General features: G+C 37.5%; 2 protein-coding genes across 3 annotated transcripts in view; both read left to right on the forward strand.

Moving 5' to 3' along the window:
• Nucleotides 1-987: 987 nt before the first annotated feature.
• On the forward strand, nt 988-6,343 carry ptges3b (prostaglandin E synthase 3b (cytosolic)). The gene is made up of 8 exons (XM_058764573.1): nt 988-1,137; nt 3,209-3,322; nt 3,450-3,519; nt 3,625-3,723; nt 4,298-4,387; nt 4,524-4,580; nt 5,316-5,340; nt 5,905-6,343. Coding segments are annotated over exons 1-8 (477 nt in total). The 5' UTR covers nt 988-1,135; the 3' UTR covers nt 5,925-6,343.
• Nucleotides 6,344-10,253: 3,910 nt separating this feature from the next.
• Nucleotides 10,254-26,681, forward strand: part of baz2a (bromodomain adjacent to zinc finger domain, 2A) — a 38,010-nt gene continuing 21,582 nt past the window's right edge. The window contains exons 1-13 of one of the 2 annotated variants that reach the window (XM_058762968.1): nt 10,254-10,611; nt 13,374-13,503; nt 13,969-14,784; nt 17,266-18,936; nt 19,897-20,109; nt 20,268-20,654; nt 20,770-20,830; nt 21,204-21,312; nt 21,434-21,541; nt 21,645-21,867; nt 22,017-22,078; nt 22,169-22,234; nt 23,098-23,481. In XM_058762968.1, coding sequence (XP_058618951.1) covers nt 13,374-13,503; nt 13,969-14,784; nt 17,266-18,936; nt 19,897-20,109; nt 20,268-20,654; nt 20,770-20,830; nt 21,204-21,312; nt 21,434-21,541; nt 21,645-21,867; nt 22,017-22,078; nt 22,169-22,234; nt 23,098-23,481 — 4,230 coding nt within the window. In that variant the 5' untranslated portion in view covers nt 10,254-10,611. The remainder of the gene's footprint in view (nt 10,612-13,373; nt 13,504-13,968; nt 14,785-17,265; nt 18,937-19,896; nt 20,110-20,267; nt 20,655-20,769; nt 20,831-21,203; nt 21,313-21,433; nt 21,542-21,644; nt 21,868-22,016; nt 22,079-22,168; nt 22,235-23,097; nt 23,482-26,681) is intronic. The other variant, XM_058762969.1, reaches the window with a different exon arrangement.

Here is a 26,681-nt window from a genome sequence, read left to right on the forward strand (position 1 = left end):
TATATATATATATATATATATATATATATATATATAAATGTGATGACCCTATATATATATAAATATAAGTGCTGTCAAACGATTAATCGCATTCAAAATAAAAGTTTTTGTTTGCATAATGTGTGTGTTCTGTGTATATTTATGATGTATATATAAACACACACACATACAATATATATTTTGAAAATATTTGCACGTATATATTCATATTAATTTAATTTATATTATAAATAAATATATTTAATATATAAAAATAACACATTTTTCTGAAATATATACATGCATGTGTGTGTATTTATATATACATTAAAACTATACACTGTACGCATACATATATTATGCAAACAAAAACCCTTATTTTGGATGATTAATCGCATCCAAAATAAGGATTTTTATTTACATAATATATGTATGTGTACTGTATTGTAAACTTTTATTTTGAATGCGATTAATCGTTTGACAGCACTAATATATATATATTTAATTTTATGTAATAAAATTACATAGTTATATGTAATTTTTTCAAGAAAATACTATTTTAAACCATTTTAATTCAGTGTGTTACTTCCCATTTATTTGTAAATATTTGTGGAATTCTTTATCTATTTCTGAGTGAAAATGATTTTATAGTAAATCCAACACCATTTTCTTTTTTCAGTGTAAGAAACAAGTGCATGCATACATAATGCATGTTTGTATGCTGCATACAAGTGCAAAAACATAAATAAGCAAAAGGTAAATATTAGAAAAATAAACAAACGAATAAATAAGCTAAATTAAATTAAATTAAATCATAAATGTGATTTTTGTGAATGTGAAAAATAATGAAAGCCAATACATTTATAAATAAACAAATCACTGACAAGCCGAAGAAAGCAAGCACATACAAAATGAGATTATATTACTTTATTAATAGACAAACATGTTGAGGAAGCGTGAAGCAAAGTGAAGTAGTCATTATTTGCATTATTTTGCATTAAGGGTTCAAACGGAAGATCTAGAAAAGTCCAGCGACTAGAGGGGCGTGGTTTGAGGCTCCGCCCACCGCGCGCGACAGTCTCTCCAGAACACAGTCAAACCCCGGGAGAACATACCAGAAACCCTGATCAGACACACACAAACAGCCGCCAAAGTCATGTAAGTCTGCGCTTTCTGTGGAAAATATCTGTTCTGATGTATGCGAAATAGAGATTGTTAGTGAAACAACACTGAATCATTGTGTAGCCTGTGAAGCTTATCGCTAGCCAGCATTAGCTACTTCTGCACGACTCATCCACTCCTAGTCGTTAAATTATCCGGTAACGTAGTGGAAATATCGGCAGATTTATTAAACACTTGATCTAAGAGCATTACGTTCAGAAATCTGTATTATTTGTTGAAATGTGTGTAATGTAAAAGTAAGTTAGCTCGTTACAGCTAGCCTGTATCAGCTCACCGGTGTTAGCATGTTAACTTACCTCCTTTGCCACTCAGGTCTGTTCACAAACGCGCAAATCTTTGTACAATTGTGTTTTTTAGGATCGACAAACTCGCTCAAAGCGTTGTTAATGTGAGGGAGTTTATAGGTTTCTTTTTTATGGTTGAATGAATCTCGAGAATGAGCGCGCCTCCTGCACGTGCTTCAGGGCCAGAATGAATGAATGAATAAGTTACTATAACACACACATCCCTTTAAGAAGACGGAGATTGTCTAATCCTCTCATTAAAAGTCTGTGTTTTAAAAAAAAAAAAAAGGGTGTTGTTTTTTATTTTTATGGCAGACGTTCCTAGGTCTCAGATTGTTATATCAAGAAGTCATGTGATCATTGATTAAAAAAAGAAGGCTGTGCCCTGATGGTATTTCACATGTTAATTAATTTGGACAGTGTGAGGATTAAATTTATTACGAGGATGGGATTTAATAAATGTATTCATTAAAATTCCCCTGTTGTTAAGTGTTTGCTGGTTTCAGAGTGAAATGGTGAGTCACTCAGTACAGCATGGGGAATTTGATACACCATCTTTTAGTAAAGGAGCAGGAACAGAGGCAGCAGGTTGAAGTTGTGGCCCATGCCACCTGCTCTTTACACACTTTCTTATTTGTTGAGTAAATTGAGTTTTCTTTGCCTCACCTACTTACTAGTAGTGTTTGTGGGGAACGTGTTTGACACCTAATATTTAAATTAGCGGTTGACATAGGGATTTTATTGGACAATGCTGATACTACAGAGCAAGGTGAACAGTGCAGTTTTTAATGATAAATATTTTGCCAAGAATATTAATGGTAACTGCGTGTAACAGATTAATGGAAAGATTAGGCCTAAATATTTGTAATCTGTAATGGTTTTAAAGTCTCTTATGCTCACCAAAGACATTTATTAGATCAAAAATGCAATTAAAACGCTATTCTGCAAGACAAAATGTCTACCAAATTATTTTCTGATAACTTTATAGAAAGAAATATTTATACAAAAATGTCAGTTTATGTCAGTGCCGTTCAAATTTTGCAAGTCAGTCAGTCTCTCACCAAGCATGCATTTATTTGATGATAAAATATGGGGAAAAAACAGTAAAATTGTGAAATTATTATAATTTGAAATAACTATTTTCTATTTTAAAATATTTAAAAATTTAATTTATTGCTGTGATTACACATGATCCTTCAGAAATCAGTCTAATATTCTGATTTGCTGCTCAAGAAACATTTATTATCAATGATGAAAACAGCGGAGCCGCTTTTTTTTTGTGGAAATCATGATAGATTTTATTCTTCAGGATTCTTTGGTGAATTGAAAGTTCAAAAGCACAGCATTTGTTTGAAATATATATATTTTTAACATTTATATATGTCTTTGCTGTCACTTTCGATCAATTTAATGTGTTATTGCTGAATAAAATGATTAATTCTTATAAAAAAAAAAGCTTACCCCAAATGTTTGAATATATCATTCAGCAAATAAGAGATGCTCAAAATTGCAACTTAAATTAGCACAATATTTGCTTAGATATATGGGAAAACGGTGTCTTTGACAATAAATGGGGAAAGGCATGTTTGTCTGTTGACATTATATATTTTATAACCTTAAACGATCAAATATCAGCTGATTGGTCAACATAATATTCTATCCAGTATTTCAATGGTCCTATTTCAATTATTATATCCAAATATAAAACTGTAAATTATCCTATGCTTTTTAGCTTTAATTCAAATACAAATTTCCCTTATCAGGCATCCAGCAGCTGCTAAGTGGTACGACAGACGGGACTTTGTCTTCATTGAGTTTTTGGTGGAGGACAGCAAGGATGTGAATGTAAATTTTGAAAAGTCCAAATTTGGTTTCAGGTATGTTACTGTAACTTTAATCATCTTTGTAAAACACAAAAGGCTTTTTATTGTCGTTGCCTTAGATTGTATGCTGTAGTATGAGTGTTTTGTGGCTTAGCTAATGCTGTCTTCTGCTCTCTTTCAGCTGTCTCAGTGGAGCTGATAACATGAAGTACTCAAATGAAATTGACCTTTTTGAATCCATCGATCAAGATGTGAGTTTAGCACACGGTTGAGAGATCTCGTTTCAGATTACCCCCAGTGGGATGCATATCTCAGGATGAGCACACTTTGTGTAATGTTTTACTTTCTATTCTCAGGGATCCAAACACAGGCGTACAGACCGGTCGATCTTGTGCTGTTTACGGAAAGTGATGTCAGGGAAATCCTGGCCCAGGTTAACGAAAGACAAAGCAAAGGCAAGTTTTGTTCCTTATTTATTGTCACTGCACTATTTACAACTATCACTGTCCTTATTTGATTTAAGGACTATGTCAGATATCTTGACAATTCTTCTACTTTGTATTTTGTTTACCCCAAAACTGAAAATATGCCTCTAGATAAGTACATTAATCCAAATGCGTCTAAATATGCAAGTGCAATTTTGTGCATTGTTGTTGCAAAATGTGTTCGTAATGAAATTCAAGTACACACTGCATTCTCAGTGCTGCCACAAGAGGCGCTATATATTGTAAATTGTGTCTTCCATGGCCGGCTTTCTGAAGAGAATCTTGTTGAGCAAGTCTAATAGTAGCACACGTGTGTTTGCATATTTTTCTGGTTTTTAAAATGAAATGGTTAACGTAGCAGTAGTTCGTTGCATCGTAAGTTGTTTGGCAATGTATCTAGTTAGCTGTTAGTTTTTCCGTATAACCAGTTGTATAAAATAATTCTCAGCTTGTCGTATCAGCCAGTGCGTCTGTACTTGCATTGTTGACTGATCGAACTTGATATACGTGTATTTTGTTTGTCTCACTTGAATTTTGTTTACAGCTCAACTGGCTTAGCGTTGACTTCAACAACTGGAAAGACTGGGAGGATGATTCGGATGAAGATTTGTCCAACTATGATCGCTTTTCAGAGGTTAGTACTTTTTAGTTTAAAAAACAACTATAATTCACCCTAGGCAGTATTGGCAGTATTGCCTATTATTATGGGAATTTTGTGAAGAATAAGTCTGTAATTAATGTGGTGCACTGACTTGCTTTGTTGGTTTTAGATGATGGGCAACATGGGAGGAGAAGATGATTTACCTGACCTAGATGGAGCAGATGATGTAAGATTTAAGTTTCTTCATATGTATAATAAAGTTTAGTTTAACGGGATAGTTCATCCAAATCTTTCACTCAGCCTCATGTCATTTCCAAGGTGGTCCAATGTTTTTTTTTGACTTTCATATTATGTTATTTTGAAAAATGAATTTGTCCATACTATGAAAGTCAGTGTGGTCCAAAACAACATTGTATGGACAAAAACATTCTTTAGAATATCATCTTTTCTGTTCCACCGAGAAAAAGAAAAAAAAAAAATCTTACAGGTTTGGAATGACATGACGGTGAGAGAACTTCACTTTTTTAAGTTTCAGCTGAAACTAATGACGTGTAAAGCCACTTATTTTTAATTAACTAGTTGTTTATTAGTCATCACTTTGAGGAATCCCAGTATAATTAGGTTCATTTAGGGTGGGTCACGTCAATCAGATTCGTTTCTTATAAGGGGTGTAGTGTAACAGAATGGAACAGAACACAGAGGTCTCAACATGCTTTTGACAGGAGATGTTTTTAACTTGAAAGGGGAAACAAGTATTTACTGTGCTGACATCAGGCTAAAACAGCTGCATCTCTAAATTGATCCTCTTCAAAGCACAGTAAATAGTAAAACTAAAACAAAAAGTATTTAGATAAACAAAACCGTATCACTAATTGACTATAGTCACCCATTCCTGCCTTAAAACATGTAATGTCATTTTCCTGCTATTTAATGACTCGCTGTTGATTTTAATTTTTTTCAGGAATCAGCTGATAGCGATGATGAAAGTAAGTTTTTTTCCTCTTTTTTTTTTTTTTTTCTCTACCTTGTATGTTCAGAGCCATATGTTTTTTTTTTTTTGTTATATTTTTTGGCTTTTATGCCTTTATTAGATAGGACAGTAGTACAGAGCAGACAGGAAAGCAGTGGGAGGGGAGAGGGGCGGGATCGGCAAAGGACCTCAAGACGGGAATCGAACTCGGGTCGCCGTGAGCACAGTTGTGCTATATGTCGGCGCGCTAACCACGAGGCTATTGGCGCCGACAGAGGATAGTTCAACCCAAAAATGTCTTTACATCCTTTACTTACTTTTAATATAAATGATGACAGAATTTCCATTTTTGGGTGAACTGTCCCTTTAAGTGTTTTTGTATTATCTTGACTCGTTATGCTGGAAAAATATTGAAAATGATTTACTGACCTTGATTTTCAAGTTATAATGTCCTGGAAAGCTCCAAAAAGAAACAAAGCACTATTGAAAGCTTAAACTCTGGTCCTCATTCATTTTAAAAAAAGAGAGTAAAATTATGACAGATTATTATACTTGTTAACATGTTGGTGTTTTTCTCCAGAAATGCCAGATCTGGAATGAGTGACTGGCATGTTGCGGACAGACAGAGGAGGAGAGGGAGATGACATAATGAAAAGAGGAAGCTGTCACGTAAATGCTACTTGATCTGAAAGAGAGCAAAGCTGGATTCAGTGAAACCTGTTGAGTTCATAAGCATCACCTCTGTCTCAGTGGCTGCACTCCAGAAGATCGTCATAAACCTCTGTTGGGAGTTATTATGCATATTGTTGTACAGAGCTTTGTTGTCCCTCTCCTTATGACCAGTCCTGGCTTTTGTTTTTTTCTGTTTTGTTTTAATCTGTACTAAAAACATGTATACTTAAACTGTTTGGAAAAACTGCACTGTATTCGTATTTTTTCAACCGAAAAGCAATAGATGTAATGGAAAGTTTCTTTTTTTATTGTAAGGCGTTGAAATTAAAATGAAAAGTGAAACTTTGCAGAGGTGGAGAGAGTTTGTGTCTTGCAAATCTTGCGATTAAAGCCTAAGAATGATTATGGATTTTGGAAACTGTAAGTTCCAGTTATTAGACATAAGACCCACTGCCCTAATATACACTTCTTTTCATATGTCTCTTGAGGTGGTACCAGATTTGTTGGATGTTGATATTTTCTGACTCTCTCCAAAATCCGTTTCCCCAAAGTCTATATTAGCACTGTATTTGGTATTGGACCATTAATGTCTTTCATATTGTGACTGCAGTATGATATATGATGTCTTAAAATGTAAAAGATGGGAAAACAGAAAGGTATTGTATGTTTCCAATCAAATCTAAAACAAAAAGACCAAATAAGTTTGCACTATCAAAATTAGGTGCTAGACAGGGCTATGTTTGTGCATGTTGCTGGTTAACTCCTATCAATGTTTTCAAAAGAAAAAAGCTTTCGATTTTGTCTACATATTTCTAATAAACTACTCAATGCTTACCTTTTCATTTTCTCTGCTGAACAGTTAAATTGACAGTTCACCCAATAATGAAAATGGCCAGCATTTACCATAGTTTCAATCCAAACTTGAGGAACACACACACACACACACACAAAAAAGGTAAAAAATTTGGGGGTTTTTATACCATGGAAGTCAAGGGGGTCCACTGTTGTTTTTCAAAATATATTTAGCGTTTCATAGAAAAAAAGTACATTATACAGGTTTGAAATGATTTGAGGGTGATAGATGATGAAGTTCAATTTTAAGTGAACTGTCAAAGATGTAAATGAGTTTGTTTCTTCATTGGAACAGATTTGGAGAAATGTAGCATTACATCACTTGCTCACCAACGGATCCACTGCAGTGAATGGGTGCCGTCAGAATGAGAGTCATAAAAACATCACAGTAATCCACAACAGGACTCCAGTGCAGTGGAAAGCTGTCTTTGCAATAAACAAATCCATCACTGATGGACTGGAGTCCTGTTGTGGATTATCGTGATGTTTTATGACTCCCATTCTGACGGCACCCATTCACTGCAGAGGATCGATGTAATGACACATTTCCCCAAATCTGTTCACATGGACAAACAAATTCATCTTGGATGGCCTGAGAGTGAGTAAATTTTCAGGTTTTTCATTTTGAGGTGAAATATTCCTTTAACAGATACAACTTTAGCAGTAACTGAGCAGTAACTAAGATTAATAAATACTTCAGGAGTATTTTTCATGTTAACAAATGGAACCTCATTCTAAAGGCTCCTCCCTCAGGCAACCTGGCTTCAGTAACTTGTTCAAGGGAATAATGGTGATGGGATATCTGCGCAAGCATGAGGTACAATTGTTGTTTTTGCCTGCCAAATCCGTATCTCCAGAGGCGTATTTAATAAGCATCCACAACTCGCGCTTTCATACATCATTTCGCCTCGAGGTCAAGAAGGAGGTGCTAAAATAATAATGGGTTCATAACGACGCGCGCCATGCGGATACCGCTCACTTCACACCAACCCTTAGCAGGGTGTAGTCTATCTCTCATTTTCTGCCATGTTAATTAAGTATAAATGCGGTAAATGCCTATGTGCCACTTAAAAAGGGGATATTTTGGATAAATGCAGTCGTGTACATATCATGTACCTATTGTTGGATGAATGGCATGGCCTCTACCTATCAGAGGCGGACCATCACTTCCTACAGCCGCATTGTGGCTGCGCATCCATTCCTCTCCAGTGACTTCAGACTGAGCATCGCCGCGCTGGGCCCTAAAGCCTGACTACTTTCTGTTCCGCTCCATACGCACGTGAAGTCTTCCCCTCAGCAGCAACAAATCTGGGTATTGAAAAGGGAATCAATAATGACAACTTGTTCATAATTTTATGTTACTAAAGGAGTTTGTTTGTTGCAACCGGCCCTGCTTTTTCATTCACCGGACCACAAATGTGACCCTGGACCACAAAACCAGTCATGAGGGTCATTTTTATGATTTATGAAAGCTGAATAAATTAGCTTTCCATTGATGTATGGTTTGTTAGGATAGGGCAATATGTGGCCGAGATATTTGAAAATCTGGAATCTGAGTGTGCAAAAAATAAAAATGGAGAAAATCGCCTTTAAGGTTGTCCAAATGAAGTCCTTAGCAATGCATATTACTAATCAAAAATGAAGTTTTTATATATTTTATAATATTTTCATGGAACATGATTTTATTCTAATGATTTTTGGCATAAAAGAAAAATCCAGAATTTTGACCCATACAATGTATTTTTGGCTATTTCTACAAATATACCCCAGCGACTTAAGACTGGTTTGTGGTCCAGGGTCACATATTTACATGATGGAGCAATTAGCTGCAGACAAATGGTTCCTTTTTAAGTTTTTGGTTTTTACCACTGTTAGAGCTGCTGTATAAGTGATTTTTTTGGAGTGCCACATGTGTAAAATGTGCATAAAACTGACCACACACTTGTGTCTTGTGTGACAGCCTTAGGACATGTGAGCAGCAGAAATGACGCCCTGTCCCAAATGAAACCTAAAATGTTACATGGGACACCCGTCTTACGGAGTTGTACAGTCATGATGCTCATCAGAATTTCCTTCAGAATATGATTTGAGACAGGGCCAGAATCTGACTTGGCCCCTGTGTATTGGCCAATCAGAGGCAATATAATATATTATATAAATTTACTAGCAATTTCATAGTGAAAATTCTTACTATTATTATTTGTTTTTTAGCATGTTGAATTTTTAGCATCATTACTCCAGTCTTCAGTGTCACATGATCCTTTAGAAATCTTTCTAATATGCTAATTTGCTGCTGAAGAAACATTTCTTATTTTAGGAAAGGAAAGTGACGTGTGGACAAATACACTCAAAAACCCATACTCGGAATTTGTGCTCTGCATTTAACCCATCCAAGTGCACACACACAGCAGTGAGTAGTTGCAATTAAGGTTCATTAAGCAATTAAGAGTAACTTGCAATTAATTGAACTTAAGAGTGTTTTTTGACCCATTTAGGATATCTTTATAATTTTTATAAATCTTTGCAATTTCATAATTAAATTTAAGTACGTCTTTGTAATTTCATAATTACTTTTATTGTGTGTGGAAATATGGTTAAAGTGTATGGCTGAATGTACTGACAAACATTTATAATAAAATATACTTTAATATAATTTCTATTGAAACTTCTATGTCATGTAGGCCTGTTTAAATATATTTATAATTACACATTTGTAGCAGAAGTTTCAATTTGGTATTTAAAACATCCATCCATCCATCCATTCTCCAAACTGCTTACGTTCTGTAGGGTCGCTGGTCTTTTAAAATACATTAACATTAAATGTAAATTCAAATAACACTACAGTTAAAATAAAAATCAAGTAGCCTGCTTCTCTGAAGCATGACAAAAGTTATCTAAAACAATGATCTGAAATGTAAACCTTTCAATTTGGCATTATTACAAATGACACTTTTTAAAAGTGTATTTAAGTCATGAAAATTAACTCTCTTTATGTTCACTTAAGTGGCGTAACCCTGGACCACAAAACCAGTCTTAAGTAGTAGCAAAAGCCAAAAATACATTGTACGGGTAAAAATGATAAATTTTTCTTTTATGCCAAAAATTAAGTAAAGATCATGTTTTGTAAATGTCTTACCATAAATATATCAAAACCTAATTTTTGATTGGTAATATGCATTGCTAAAAACTTGATTTGGACAACTTTAAAGGCGAGTTTCTCAATATTTTTGCACCCTCAGATTCCAAATATTTAAATAGTTGTATCTCATCCAAATATCGTCCTATCCTAACAAACCATACATCAATGGAAAGCTTATTGAACCTTATTTATTTATGCCTGGTTTTGTGCCTTCGGTAATATTACATGATCTGATTTAAGTACACTACAAGTGCACATTGATGACAGTCGTATTCACAGGGGTGTTGTGGTCTACGCACAGCTGTTTTCTGTGAGAGACTGGTTCGTGTCAGAGGGCACCGGTCTCCTCTTCTCTGCCGCGGTCTGCAGCGCATCCAGCCGGCGTTAAGACCCAGAGGCGCGCGGTCCTTCAGCCGTCATTCACTTCCTCTTTCGGCTCGCTCTCTTTCTCTCCTCTGTGATCATGGCTGCGCTCAAACATTACCAGCCATGTTTGCAAATCTGAAACCCAAAGGTTAGCGATTTACCCGTTTATTATTTACATCGCTTACACCCTCTTCATCCACATTGGTCCTTTGCCGGGGGGCACACTCTCTGTCTCCTGTGCGGTCGGCAGATATCAAGGTTGGGCAGTTTTATTATCATTATACGGGGAAACTTTTGAGAGTGTGTTGTGTGGGTGATGATGCTGCCTCATTTTCTCTTAGCGTATATCTGGAAAATAACCCGAATTAATCAACGAAAGATGACCTTCTGAGACGAGTCGATAAACGTCTGTTTTTAACATCGCATTTGTAGAGGCGAGCTTTAAAAACATAATAAGCTAACCCCCAGAGTGTCTTACAGCTCACAAACCCTCTAGTATTTATATAATCAGCCCGTTTTATCTGTACGTTTAGCGTCTTTAATTATTTAAATAACGCACAAACCCGTGGTTATGTAAATAAGACCTGGTGTTTACGTTTACACCACTTTCGTCGATGATTAAACCCTGTTAATTTAATTTCGAGCCCAATTTCATTCATTCTCCAAAATATTGAATTAACATTAATGCTAATCTGCGAATATTGTCTCAAAGCTCATAAACGGTCGCGATGCGGGAACGCAGGCCTCATTTTGTCACGGCTTCGCCGCTGATATATCAACCGAGCACTTTAATCAAACTTCATATCAAAATATCATTTTATAAGGGTCTGTATATCCCTATGTTTTCATTATGTACATCTCTAAAACGTCTTCCTATTATCTTTATATGTGGCCATATGTGTTAATACACATTTAGTCTTTTATCTTAAAGCGGTGTTTTTTTGTTTTCGTTTTTGTGTCGGTTGTTTGGCCGTATCTCGTTTCTTTTTCTTGGTTTTATGGGTTAATTTATGATCGCACAAGAGTGAAATAATATCAGAGAGAACGAAGAAACCGAGTTAGAGAAGATATGAGCTGGTTTACCCTGAGTTGTGGTCTTTTAGTGTTGGAGAAGTTTTATCAAATGTGGATATATATATATATATATTTATGTATGTGTGTGATGATCCAGAAGCAGCGCATGGTCATGTGCAGCGGCTAGCCTCCATGCTAACCGATTCCCACAGCTCCCTCTTTTCTTTATTCACATTTCCCGTATAATATGTTATTAAACATCACTCTGTCTTCGCATGTGTTGATTTTTAGTGGCGTTATGTCGGCCGCACGGCCTTTCTGAATGAAATCGTACAGTTTTGAGTTTGATGTTTACTGTTAGCCGTGTGGCTAATGATGGACACGCATAAAATAATTAGCGCCGCCGGATTTGATCTAAATGCATAAATCTACATTAGGTCCTTTTAATTAATTTTATAAAAAATATCCAGGACTGGCTTGTTATTGTGTTTCGGGTGTAATTGTTGAGTTTGAGGCTGGCGTTCAGCATGAGATCTGAGTGTGAGATGTGTGTTATTTAACGCGATTGCTCGGGCATCTCATCGGCTTTATCTGCGACATTTTATGTTGATGTGAAGAGCAATATTTGTGATGTCCGCCACAGCAGTGTTCACTGGCTGCGTCTCGAAACCTCGCACACCGGCTACCTGCACAGCATTTTTGGCCGTCATTGCTGCGTTCCGAACGTTCGGTGTGTCCACAAAGATGCAGAAAATCCAATTAGAACGTTATGTACGCGCCAGTAATGCTGATAAATGCCGTATAGTGAGGCAGATCGCTAGGTTTTGAAACGCAGCCACTGTCTTTAGCACTGTTGTTCATAAACGTTAAACGCTCTGTACTTGGGTTGGGTGAGAGTTTGAGTCTGCAGGTTTTAGTACAGAAAGATGAGAAGGATCTGCCTATTGTTGAAAATAGTAATTGTGGAATTAGTTGAAATGTGAGTCAGGTTATTTGGAATAATTTATATTTTTTTTTCCATGACTCTGTGGGTTTAACTTTTTTTATTTTACACTAATATTTACGCCACAAAAATGGCTTGTCCACTGATCCACTTTTTTTTTCTTTCTTTTTCTTTTTTGTGTGTGGTAAAGCTGTGTTTTTAATGGTTTGACAGCTTAATGCCAGACACCAAGGTAAACAAAAGCACAACCTATTGAGTTGTTCAAACTGTAAAAGCGTGGACCTAGCAACACCAAGGTTATAGGTTCGATTCCCAGGGAATAACTGAACTGATGCGAGTTGTTTCGTAATATTGTCTGCCAAATATATATATATATATATATATATATATATATATATATATATATATATATATAGCGACATTCTGTTCCTCAAAGCCTCATTTTCATCCGTGTCAAAATTACATGTACTGTTTGTTGTGACTAATGTTTATAATGACATTAAAGTTTTAAAGTGGGTTTCTTGAATATATCCCACACCCTGTCTGTCACTGTTGGATAAATGTAAAGTCCTGCCCTAAACTTACTGGAAGAGTTGAGCCAGTATTGCTGTATCAGATTGTTAGAGAATCACAGAATTTGCCAGAAATCACATACTCTAGTAGGCACTACAGTTGACGAGGAATGTTGCAACTGATTAAAAAAAGTATGTTGTAGTATGAATGTAATCCAGGCGTACTCCTTTTGTCATGTGACCTACGGCATCAGTTGCATTGCTTCACTGCAATTCATAATCCTCTCCTATGGCCTTTGTGGGATAGTAAAGTGTGCTTCGGATGCGTATCATTTGGGTCACAACAATACTGCTTTTACATACTGTTTAGTAGGCATATTTAGATGCAAGGATAGTGTTTATACTTTTCAGGGAAGTCAGATGACAGTTGTCATATTTACAGTTGTCTGTTCATGAGAACGTGGCATAAGTGAAAGTATCTTAATACTAAAAATATGCCTCATATCATTCAATTGTGTTTTTTTTTTTGTTTTGTTTTTTTCTTCCGCCAGATGGAAGCAAATAACCATTTCAACTACGGGCCTCACTCTTCTGTGTCAGCTAACTCAGGACTGAAGCATTCCTCAGGAGATTCTCTCTATACTAACGGGTCCTCCATGAGCTTCCCCCAGCAAGGGAAAAGTGAGTCTCTGTCTTGTATTTGCATTTTATGTTATTTTTTATCCATACATGTAGTCTATAAATCCATAAACGTGGTGGATTTTAAGCCCTTAAAGGGATAGTTCACCCACAAATGAAAATTCTCACCCTCATGTCGTTCCAAACCTGTAAGACCTCCGTTCATCTTCGGAACACAAATTATAATTTATAATATTTGTAATAGTTTTATAAAGGTATTTTTGATGACATCCGAGAGCTCTCTGACCCTCCATAGACAGTAATGCAACTGACACGTTCAAGGCCCAGAAAGGTAGTAAGGACATCATTAAAATTATTAGTTAAAGTGTTGCTTTGTTTTCTGAAGATGAACGAAGGTCTAACGGGTTTGGAACGACATGAGGGTGAGTAATTAATGACAGAATTTTCATTTGTGGGTGAGCTATCCCTTTAATGCTCTGTTTTTAACTGATGCTGTTCGTCACACAGATCTGAATGGCGAAATGAATGTGAACGGCATCACTACTGCAGGTGGGAGCAGCCAGTCAGGCACCCACCCTCCCTCTTCCTCTTATCCTCATATGACCAACCATCACCTCCCAGGTGGCATGGGGTTCGAGTATCTGTGGGGCCAGTCTCAGTACAACCCGGCGATGGGGCCTGTCCCGCCCCACGGGTTGCACCAGAAACCGGGCTCCCAGGGTGGGATACAACCACAGCAGCCTCAGCACCACTTCCAGGGCCATGGACCGTACCAAGTCAACGGCAGTATGGGACCGTCCCGGCAACCTCCAGGCGCTGGGCTGCAGTTTTGGGGAAGTGGAAATCCTGGGCAGCAGCAGCCGCAGGGGGGATCTTCGATACCCATGGGATATAACTCTCACGGCATGTTTGGAACGTATCCCAGCCAGGGGATCCCAGCGTCCCAGCTTCACCAGCAGCCTCCGGCCTTGCAGCGCCAGTCTGCAACAGCGCATCATCTCCAACACCATTCACACCACCACCCACCTCAACACCAGCAACAACAACAACAGCAGCAGCAGCATTATGGTGTGATGCCTAATGGAATGCCGTATTACCAGCATCCATCGCACCAGTCCCAACCGCAGGCCCAAACTCAGTCTCAAGTGCAGACTCAGATGATACCACCTGCTGCGCAGAGCTTTACGCCTCCGCGAGGAAGCCCTCAGCACCATCACGTGGCCAGTGGAGGAGGCAGAAGCAGTCCACATCACGTTCCGGTCCCAATGAGGTCCCCTTCTGCTGTGCCTGATAGCGGTTCGCCTAAGAGCAGAGAGATGCAAGGTGAGCTACTGCCACAAACAGGCCTCAGAGTGTTGGAAACAGGGTTGTTATGGTTTAGAATTTTTATGTAGTTTTTAATTTGTAATTTCAGTTTTATTTTTAATTAGTGCTGTCAAACGATTAATCGCATTCAAAATAAAAGTTTTTGTTTACATAATATATGTATGTGTACTGTTTATTTATTATGTGTATATATAAATAAACACACATTATGTGTTTTGAAAATATTTACATGTGTATATACATTTGTTTATATTGTTATAGTTTATATTATATATAAATATTTAATATACAAACATAACATATTTTTCTTAAATATATTCATGCATGTTTGTATTTATATATGCATAATAAATATACACCGTACACACTCATATATTATGTAAACAAAAACTTTTTTGGATGCGATTAATCGTTTGACAGCACTATTTTTAATACTCTAATTTGTAAGTTTTAATTTATTATTATTATTTATATATTTAATTATTTTGCATTAGTTAGTATTGTAGGGCTGCCAAAGTTAAAGTGTTAAATATTTGACAACATCAGATTTCTCATTTTCTCAATCTAGTGTTATTATTGTTAGGGCCGCACAATTAATCGAAATTCTAATCGTGATTACAATTATGGTTTCCACAATTACGTAATCATTCAAAGGTGCAATTAAAAAATGATAAAGTCCACTTACATTATTTGGTGTGCTTAAGATGTGTTTTGTTGACATTTAAGGCTTAATGCTATAGAAAAGCGATTAAAAGTTTTTCAGTAAGAGTGTTTTTAGCTTGTTTATTTTCATATAAAGAAATGGCATGCAGTTGCTTCAAACAATGGTATAAAGCTACTCAAAAATCATTGTGTAAATTGTAATAATCGTAATTAATAATTGCAATTATCATTTAAAGGGAATAATCGACAATTGTGTTTTATGTCACAATCGTGCAGCCCTAATTGCTATTGAGTAGCATTTTCATGCTTAATAGAATTGGGTTGTAAAGTTGTAAAAAAACGAATGAATTTGATATTATTTTAGCTAGTTTTAGAATCTCGAAACTGTGTTTTAATTTGAAATTTTCCCATTAAAAAGGTATGTACACTATGTTCAAAGGATTCAATTCAAAGGATTCAAAACATTTATTGTCATATGCACAGTGAGGAAAAGCAAGTTTCCCTGTACAATAAAATTCTTTCTTTGCAGTCCACACTGAATGCCAAGACAAGTGCAAATTATGTAAAAAAAAAAACAGACATGTAACTTCCCTCTAGCGGTTAATGAATAAAACACTGTTTTGGTTGTGCTTTGGCTTCTACTGTAGTGTTTAAGGCTAAGGCAAAAACACAGTTTGAATGGTGGATTTATCATGTACTCACTTATTTAATTTTTGTTAATTAAACAAAAAAAAAATTACATTGTTTATCAGTTTTTTTTTTTTGTTAACTATAAAACAGTGGTTTTAAATGGTGGCATTCCTGCCCAGTTCTGACTTTTTTCCCCCTCTTAAATTAAGCCTTAGTAAAGATCTATGCATACTAGTACATTGTCTTAAATTAATAAACCATTTTGGTATGTTGCACACATGACCAGCTGCATAGTTAGTTTGTTTTATGAGATCTATAGCATTTCAAAACAAGATTGTCTCACTTGTTTGCAGATAGCTTTGTGGAAACAATATATAATCTTTGGCATTCATACTGCAAGTAATACGATTACAAGAATGGCAGCGTGTTTTATCATGCATGTTCTGATTTCCTGTATTTAGGTGGTGCTGTGCACTTCCTGAATGACTTTTAATATCACCAACGATAGTATTCTGTCCTCTGACAAAAGTAACTTTAGCCCAGTCAGACGTGTTTTCTCCAATGGTAGTTGACTTTTTGGATTAGGAAGTGATTCAAATAGTCTGTAAACAGGTGATATCTTGCCCCAGTTCTCTGTTCCACCCACATTCTCCCTCATTCATCAGACAGTGGAAAACTGCACGCAGTCTAGATGCAATAAAACAATCAACAATACTGTGCTTTTCATTGAAGATCAAAATGCATTGTCTGTGTCTTAATTTTTTTGCTCTGCTTTGACCTTATTCACACTGTATTTAAATTGCTCAGAGGAGCAGGAGACAACAACCATCAGAGGCTTGATTGTAGATTCCACATTGATGCATATGTTGATTTTTGGCCTGTACACTCATTCATTATACACAGCTTATATTTCATTACATAGTGAGTGTAAAGGAGTGAATTCAGTGCACATGCTATTGCACAACCCAAGTCGAGTTTGAACTCTAGTTGCATGCACATTAACAGTATAGTGCACTATATTCCAAGCCACATTTCTGACCTAAAAATCCAATTTTAGTTGCATTTCAAACCATGTACAAATGAAAGTGGATTTTTGCTACCAGTCTGAACAGTTTTATGTTCTTACATGTCTTACTAACAGCTGTTGTGTGTTTTTTTTTTTTTTTTTTTTTCCGTGGTCTGTAGTTCCTATGAATGAGTCCTTCAAAGAAACGGATAAAGGCTTCAATGGAGTGGAGAGAAGCTCTGTACCCCAACGTTTGCCCAAAACTGAGAGTTTTCCTGGCAAGCCCCCTGGCCCCGTTTCCACCATCGACTATAACCAGGGTGCGCAGCATCCAGTCGTGGACCTGGAGAAACCTGTAAAACAATGTCAGGAGATGGGAGCTGTCACAAGAGAGCTTAGTTCTTCCCCCATTTCTGGACCTCCTCCACTACTAGCTAGTCCGCCTCGGAAAATGGTCTCTGGGCAGGATTCACATTCTCCTTCATCTTCATCTTCAGGGTTTGCTTTATCTCCAGCTTCAGGTGTCGGCGCAAATGCGTCCATTTCTCCACCCTCTCCTCTCACGCCACCTCTTCAGACGGTCCAAGGCCAAAGACCTGGATTCTCTGGACCTTCATCAGCTGAAGGAACACCTGCAGGATTTGGTACACCTCCTTCAATGTCTTCTCCTAAGAGCTCCAGAGCTCTACCTGTTGTTTCTCACAACCAGCCTGTGGTGTTTTCTTCAAAGACCTTGATGCATCCTCCAACGGTGCCTGCTGCGCAGCCTCTGGCGGAGGCCCAGGGGTCAAAAAGTCCACAGGTCTCTCCAACACCTCTATCTTTAGCTGCATCTCCATCTGTTGTCTCCGCTCCTCCTGCGTTGGCACCACTTAAAGGACCCCAAGAGGCATCACCTCTAACAGGCCAGAGTCCTAAACATCCTGCTGCTTCCTCAACTCCAACATCTGTTGCCGATAACGTCTCTCTCCCCACAGTCTCTGCACTTCTGCCCGTGGTCGCTGGTTCTCCTCAAGTTGCCGCTTTGGCTTCATCTGCACCACCTCCTGTTGTTAGCTATACTTCTCAGGCATCTTCAGCAAGTTTAAATGTTTCTGCTGCTCCAAATTTATCTCGTTCCCTCATTGGTTCTGCAGCTCAACATTCAGATATGATGGCAAATGTAGATGTTCCTTCTCACGGTCCAGGGCAGATGAGTTCTCATGGTGTATTACGGCACAACTTTGGGGAATCGCACTCTAGTCTGATTCATGGTAAATATGAGGCCTGTGGTTCCCAGAGTAAAGTTGGAGTCATAATGGGCACATCCAACAATGAGGCTCAAGCTGAGGCGCATAAGGTGCAAATTCACGGTCGAAACCTTGAACCAGCTTTCATTGTTCCAAAGGAACCTGAAAGAGACACTATGGCCCTTGGCAGAAAGGACTCTAATAGTAGCAGAGATCAGGCTGCCCCGAGGAAAGGAGAAAGTGAGACTTTAAATGATTCTTTTAGCACTGACACGTCACTGGACTATCCGTCCTTGGCTGAGTCAAACTACCTTGAAAGCTCAAGAGCTGAGGATGGGAGTTCAATGATGGACACTTTTGATAATTCTTATAGTCTTTCCCAGACTGGAGACCAATCAAAGTTTACAGAAGGATCCATGATTGATGACTCCAGGGTCTTGCAGGACACTTCTTGTGAAGAAGAAAACTTGAACAGCTCCATGACCTCTACCAGTTCCACCGAGGAGGCATCGCTCAAAGATAACACGTCTCTACTGGACGACTCCTCTTTAAACGACACCTCACAAAACAGCTCCTCCCTGCTTTCTGCGTCGATTAATGCCTCTGCACACTCTATCAAAGGTGAGGTTTTCAATGCACTAATAATGGATTAATAAACAAATGAATCGATGTTCATTTGCTGAAGACTACATTTAACAGTGATATTAAATTATTAGTGTTTATTGATTAATTTTAACCCTTCAAGCCCCTTCGTTTTTGGGTCACTCTTGGTATCTTGCTGGTCTAAATTGACCAAAGCCTTGTTTTTTTTTTTTTTAGGAAAATCGATGTGATATTTTGGTTCAATAAGATTTTTTCTTTTTGTATTTTATAATACCAATTAATATTTATGCAATAATTATGATCCATTTTTACCAACTAAAAATATATAAATGTTTTTCAAATTAAAAAAAATAAATAAATTAATGCAGTATTTTAGGTTAAAATAGAGACTAGCTGTGCACTTTTTCTGCATCATGGTTGCAAATCTTTTTCTGTATTTTTCCCATTTCCCAATCATTTCCTATGGTGGTCATTTTTTTACTGTGAAGACCACAAGCTTGACACTTTACATTTTTTTTTAACGTCCATTTAGCCTTTTCGAATCATGCCCTCAAATTTTGTGTCCACATACCAAATGCCATTTAAAGTTACCAAGTTTCGTACCGTTCCGATGAAGCTATGATTTTTAACATTTCAAAATGTAAAACTTATTCGGTCAAAAGTGACCTGAAGAGGCCCAGAGAGAGCCTTCGATGACAGTAATGGTGATGTACCAAATGCATATCCAATATCGACCGATTAGATTTAAATAAATAAATCACAGATATTGGCCGGTAACCAATATGGTCCCGAAGGTATTATACATCCCTATATTTGTCTTGGGCTGTTTAATATATTGGTATAATAAATATAATATGTGTAATTTTAGCGCTTATTCAGTTGTATTTGAACACTAAAGTTTCAGATGGTGATCTGAATGCTTGGCAGATGTACTGTTGACATCTTTTGTTTAAACAAAACGCATTTTATTCCCCACAGGTGATCATATTCTTGGCAAAGAGAGTGGACCTGATACTTCAGGAGGTGACCGAAGATCTGCGCTCTCTGTAATGACGGTTAAAGCGCTGCAAGCGGTTGTAAGCGGTTCTGTTGAAGGCACGACCACGCATATGTCTGAAACTCTTATCGCCATGCCAACAAAAAAGCCACGGAAGCCTAAAACCCCAAAGACGACAGTTGCTACCGCTGAAAGTAAATTCATTGCTTCATTTTACTGTCATGCTTACATAGCTAATTGTTTACAGATTTTTATTTTTTTAATTTTTTTTTTTAAAGATAGTCATTGTCTTTAATGAATCGGATGGACAAAATTAAGTTAATGCTGTCTTAAATTTCTTAATTGTTTCCAGTTGGCTCTCCTGATTCCAAGATCAAGAAGCGAAAGTTAACACCTGACGGCCCAAAACAAGAAAAGGTTAGGAGGAGAAAGAAAACAGACGATAATTCACCGACTGCAGTGAAGAAGAGGAAAATCTCTAAAGAGGCAAAAGAACAGGAGGGCGTCCCAACTGATACCTCAACTCCTTCAAATGCTCAGCCTCACCTGTTAATTGATCCAATGACCTTCGTCCGTGACTTAAGCCTGACCAATAGCGACAGCTCCACAGTCCGGCCCAAGAAGATCTGGAAGCGCAAGATGAAAGAAGGCGTGAACGAGGCAAAGCCTCCCAAACCAGCCAAAGAGTTCTCCGAAGGAAAACCTGAAGAAGATGACGATGATAACAGCTCCGCAGCAGGTACCTACATGTTTGAAATTTGCTCTTTGTTCTTAAATAGTGTTCAGTCTCTTATATATGCATACTTCTGGCACTTAAGGTTAAAGTAGATTAAACTGTTGTTTGTGTGTCACAGGTGATACCCCAAGGCGTCGGATTGCAACTGAAGAGCAAGTCCAATTTCCTTTGCAGCATGGGTGAGCAGGCCTTTATCTAAAGTATCCATAGCCAGGTCTTGATGCTTCACTTGTCCCAAGGAGCCCATGTGCTCCTAATTTGAAAAAAGAACTTTAGTGGTGCAATGAAGATTGATTACTTAATGAAGTAAAACATTTATAATTTAGTTAATATTTAATTATTATTCAATTTATTTGAATACAAAAAGTGCACTAGATTGTAAGCTTTTCAGCTTCAAACTGTGTTTATTAAATAATTATGGAATAATTTACATTGTAAACATTGAATGTGAACATTTACATTGTAATCCAGCATTTTCAAACAGCTTGAAATGTCATGGATATTCACTGGTATGGCAGTCCTGTTTCACGTGCTGTGTTTCCCATGTGCTAGCTGGAGGCGAGAGATTCGAGTCCGGAGGCTCGAGGACCGCCTGAAAGGAGAGACGTGGTACTATAGCCCCTGCGGCCGGAGGATGAAGCAGTTCCCCGAGGTCATCAAGGTGAGATCTGTTATACCTGCACACCAAATGATTACCCACAATACCACTGTAACCTAATCTGCATGCGTGATAAAAAAGGCTTGTCTTCATCCAGTTGCTTTTGTCTCCCTTCATTCTCTAGTATCTGAAGAGGCATCAGGATGCTCTCCAGGGTGTTTCGAGAGAGCACTTCAGCTTCAGTCCACGTATGCCAGTGGGTGATTTCTACGAGGAGCGGGAGACCCCTGAGGTGTGTATGAACTAGATTGGTGCTACAGACAAACATGTGGCTTGTGGATTCAGGACAGCTACACTTTTTGCAAGGCATGTCATTGCTTTTTAATTTGTTACAGGGTATGAAATGGTTCCTCCTCGCCAATGAGGAAGTGCCCTCCATGATTATGGCTATAACAGGCAGACGCGGTCGACCACCAAATCCAGACAAAGAGCCTCGTTCCCGTGGCCGCCGAGCCAGAGGAGCCCAAGGTAGACGGCCAGGCCGACCTCCCAAGCCCAAGATGGAGGATCTGCTCAGCAAAGTGGACGCCAGGCTGCTGAAGAGACTGGAGGCAAAGGGTGAGTCTGAATATTCAGATCAGGTGGTTTATTAAAAATGTACTTGTTGCAGAAGTACCACCTTTTTATTTTTCGTCATTTTGTAGTTCTAGCTTTTTATGTGACATATAATGAGCATCTTAACTCAGTTCGTGTTCATTGTTTTACAGAGGATCTCACAGAGGAAGAAAAAGAAAAACTGATTAAGATCAAGAAGAAAATGAAGAGAAAGGTGAGCTGACTTTATTACAAAATAGGTGAGTTATTTATTACAAAAAGTGTGTTTTGGGGACCAGCTGATCATCTGATTTTTGTCATGCAGGCAAGAATGAAAAGAAAGGAGGATGCAAAGATTAAAAAGATCCGGCAGGAGAAACGGAAAGCCAAAGTAAGAAACTCCATGTATTCAAATATGTTTAGAACTTAATAACAGGGTTCATGATGATGAAAAATCAGAAAAATTATGCATTTTTATTCAATCTTGAAGTTAGAAAAAAGTTGAATAATGATAATATATCTATGTAGCACCTGTTAAATATTTCCTACGTACTGTTTGTAATCATTTATACATTTTAGTAATGTTTTTTTAATTAAAGTTACTTTGTTTATTAGTTTAAAGTTTTCTTTAATGCTTTTTTTAATTAAAAATGTTTTTTTTTTTTAATATGACAAAAGGTGTAAAAAAAAACAAAAAACTAAAACAGCTAAAAGATGCAAGCTGCAATCCTATTTCTTATTTTAATGTTCTTTTGACAACTGTCTTTTTTATTTAACAACCAGAGTTCTAATGATACATTTTAACTGTATATCTTACATATAGACTTGGAAAGGTCATGGCATTTAATAAATATTAGAAACAAATGTTATATTTTACTGGCTAGAAAAGGCTATTTGTAAGTAAAAATTAATTTTAAAAAACCCTGTAGTTACAAGCTTTAAATGTCATGTAAATTCATGTTATAAAAAGTGTAAACCATGGCAAACATTCAGTTACTGGAATGATGATTTCATTTTAATTATTTTATGTAATTACTTTTAATATTTTGCCACTCCTGGTTTCTGTAAATGAATAGCATATCAGAAGAAAAGGCCTTTTTAATATTGTCTTTGTCAAAGTGGATACTTGAAGTAAAAAGTTGAGATAAGTGGAAAAGTCATCAAAATGGTCTGAAGGTGTAAGATATGCACATAATTGTAGCTAATAGCTGTAAATCCCAGTGTTCTGAGCTCTTTTCTGATGTGTTTGTGCAGCTGGAAAAAGCCAAAGAGCAGGAACAGGCTGATGAAGACCAGTCTCAGACTCAGACTCAGGCATCTGAAAGCCCTTTCTCAGCCACAGAGGGGCCCAAGAAGCCCGGCCGCAGGAAGAAGGTCACAGCACCACCTGCAGCAGAGGTGTTGGATCTGGAGAAGGCCAGTCCCATCAAGAAAGTGGCCCGGGCACGCAGCAAAGCCAAGGCTCTGGCCAAAGCCCAGGCTCAAGCAGAGGCCGAAGCGCAGGCTGCGCTGGCAGCAAAGAGGCAGGCAGAGAGGAGGGCGCAGGCTCAGAGACGAATGGAGGAGAGGAAGAGACAGCAGATGATCTTAGAGGAGATGAAGAAGCCTGCAGAGGACATGTGTCTCCCCGACCACACGGTGAGCCTGATGTGCTGAGGGATTCACATGTACTACACAAGTAGGGCTGTCACAAATCCTTGTATCGAGTACTCGATTTGTAAAAAATAGCATTTTGCCCATGTCGAGTAACCGGCAAAATACCAGAAGTGGCGCATTCCATGGACGAAAATCTATGAAATGCATTATTAGACCATTTTCCAAGGCTGCACGATATGTTAAACCTATTTAAAAATCATGACATAGCAAAATGCTATTGTGAATTCTCAAACGCTATGATTCAGTTAAATAAATATATGCGATGCAGGTTTAATAGATGCACTTCTATTATTTACGTGCGGGTACGTGCATCTCAGAGCAGCTCCGTTCGCAGTAAATGCTGCTCCACACAAACTGTTATCATTTGTATGTGTGGAGCATCTCAAACTCCCATCTCTGCATATTGTTGTGAGTTTGGGTTTATTATAATCTGGGAACGCAACGTGCACCATTTCATTAGATTTACAAGGTAATTCATTTATAAACCTACACAAACACAGGATAATACATATTTCTCATAATGCTAACTGTTCATCGAGAGTTTTAAATAAAAGCTGAAACCCTCATAAGTTTACATGTGATGCCCACATATTTGAAAATTACAGTGGCTGTAGCATTTCTGATTACTCGATTACCAAAATAATCAATAGTAACAGCCCTATACACAAGTTTAGTCACTTGGCACTTAAAGGTGCCATAGAATGCATTGATACAATATTTTAAAATGTTCTCTGATATCTACATAGAAGGTATGTGGCTTAGGTAAGGGCAAAAAATCTCCAGAAACTGTTTTATATGTGCATTTACAACTCTAGGATTTCTCCCTAGAATGAAATGGTTTGTTATTGGCTTATTTGGAAGGGTCATGAATAATAATAATGTTGAGCTCTGCTCTGATTGGCTGTTTCACAGTGCTGCTCATTTCAGTAGCTCACAGGAAGGAAACGCAGGGAAAATATATATTTCAATTAATGGTGCAACGGATCACAAAACTCACGGTTCGGATCATACTACGGATTTTGAGTCACGGATCGGATCATTTTTCGGATCAGCAAAAAAAAAAAAAAAAGTTTGCTTTTCATTTATTACTAAAAGCTTACTTTAAGTACTTCTATACCCCAGCAGAAACTACTAGCTTAACTACTAAAGTCAGTAATACAACAAGAACAATTGCACAAATTCCAAGCATAGATGTACAGCCAAAATTATAGGCTATATAAAGACAGTAACAGTAGTATTCAGGTGCAGAAATGTAATAACACAATGTTTACTGCATAAGTTAAATATAGATTCATCTTTGTTAAAGTTGTGGTGTTGTTTGAGGCTGCTGTCTCTTTAAGACTAAATGCACGGACCTAAATACTGACACGCATTCGGTTTTTTCTTAGTCAGCTGTATACGTTAACTTAAGACATGGACATAACCTACTGTGTTTACCAGAATACTTGCCAAAATGAGTATTTTCACTTAACTTTGTGTGTATGTATCCATCTGTCTGAATCGTGCCACTCTCTCTCTCTCTCTCTCTCTCTCTCGCGCTTCGGGTGAGCGCAGAAAATGGCGCGCGAGTCCCGATTCGATTTCTCCATATGAATGGTATGAAATTGCTTGAATGTGTAAATTGGTAAACATGTGCAAATGATAACTTTCAGTCTATACTGGTTGAATTTAACAGTTAATCTGCGAATCACATGTGTGCCGAACCGTGGGGACTGGTCCGTACGGATCATCTAAGATCCGTTGCACCCCTAATTTCAATACTTTCTCTCGCAGTTATATTGTCGGATAATTATACTGTATATAAAATGCGGGCATCAGGGAGCCGCAATTGATATGTGGGGCACTGAAACTGCTTTCAAATGCACGATTGCTTTTTACTTTCATTTTCGAGATTCGCCATCGCACGAACTCTGTTTATACTATGGAGCGGCAGTACTTACCACACATTTTACAAGATCAGATGCTTGTCAGTGGTGCTCAGGATCTGTAAATCATTCGCCATCATCCTCAGTCATCTCTCCTTACTCTATTTATGTGGTAAGTGAAATCTTATGTACTGTAATGTAACAGGCTACCCTAGCAAGGAGCTAACCATGTCCCTTTAGTGGCTCGCGTTATTTTATTAGAACACGTTATTTGCTTTCCGTGCCTTTCTGAATACAGACACCAACCCATCCCTGCACTACACATCCCCCTGGAACATAACATTTATTTCCATTATCTGCCATTTTCGCTGTTGTCCTCGCTTGTTTCTTCACAATACCTGCAGAACTTCTGATGGTTTGGCTGGCGGCTGGCCTAGAACATGGGCGGGTTTATGCAAATGTTGGGGGCGTAACTATTAGTGATCCCGACTGTAACGTCTTTTTTCAGTGGCGTTTTTTATTCACGAGATTTACATAAAAAGGAGGAAACAATGGCGTTTGAGGCTCACGGTATGTCATTTCCATGTACAGAACTGTTATTATTCAACTATGCCAAGGTAAATACAGTTTTCCATTCTATGGCACTTGTAAGTTTATTTTGGAAGCCACTTTGATACTTTCTGTGAATTTCTTGGGTTCATTTTTCCAGTTTGAAGTATCAAATCACCAACACAGCGTTATTCACCCAAGCAATGCCTGCCGTTTTTTAACACAGTGTCATAACCAGAGTAGCATGATACATTTACAGGATCATGTGATTTGTCTTTCCACAATAAAAGATTAGTGTGTGCCTACAGCTGAACACATAAAAAAAATATATATTTTCAAAGTATACTACATTTATTGGTGCACCAACTTAATAAAGAACTTTACAGCCATTAGTGAAACAGAACAAATAAAGATAGTACTAGGAGAGGGACAGACAGCAGCACTGGCTGCGAGATACATGTGGACGTGCCACAGCCCGAGAGACAGCTGGTGAATGTACATAATGTGTGTAATATGTGTATTATATCTGACCTTGGTGCGTTTCCCTACTGTCTACCACAGTGACCCTCAGCCTTGTGTGTTTATATGTTAAACACTGTGGTATGAAATGTTCACACAATAAGTTCTTATTTGTTACACTGTTTATTTAAGTTTATATTGTTATAATGTTTTTATTCTATTATTTTGATCTCATTGTTATTATATTTAAAGCTTTGGCAATATTGTATTTTTTACAGTCATGCCAATAAAGCAATATTGAATTGAATA

The sequence above is a fragment of the Onychostoma macrolepis genome, chromosome 23 (genome assembly GCF_012432095.1).
Source record: "Onychostoma macrolepis isolate SWU-2019 chromosome 23, ASM1243209v1, whole genome shotgun sequence".
In the NCBI taxonomy this organism is placed as follows: domain Eukaryota; kingdom Metazoa; phylum Chordata; class Actinopteri; order Cypriniformes; family Cyprinidae; genus Onychostoma; species Onychostoma macrolepis.

Coding starts and splice junctions, on each gene's coding strand:
- ptges3b (XM_058764573.1), top strand. Junction 3,724..4,297: donor TAACGAAAGACAAAGCAAAG/GCAAGTTTTGTT, acceptor TTTTGTTTACAG/CTCAACTGGCTTAGCGTTGA. Junction 4,388..4,523: donor ACTATGATCGCTTTTCAGAG/GTTAGTACTTTT, acceptor TGTTGGTTTTAG/ATGATGGGCAACATGGGAGG.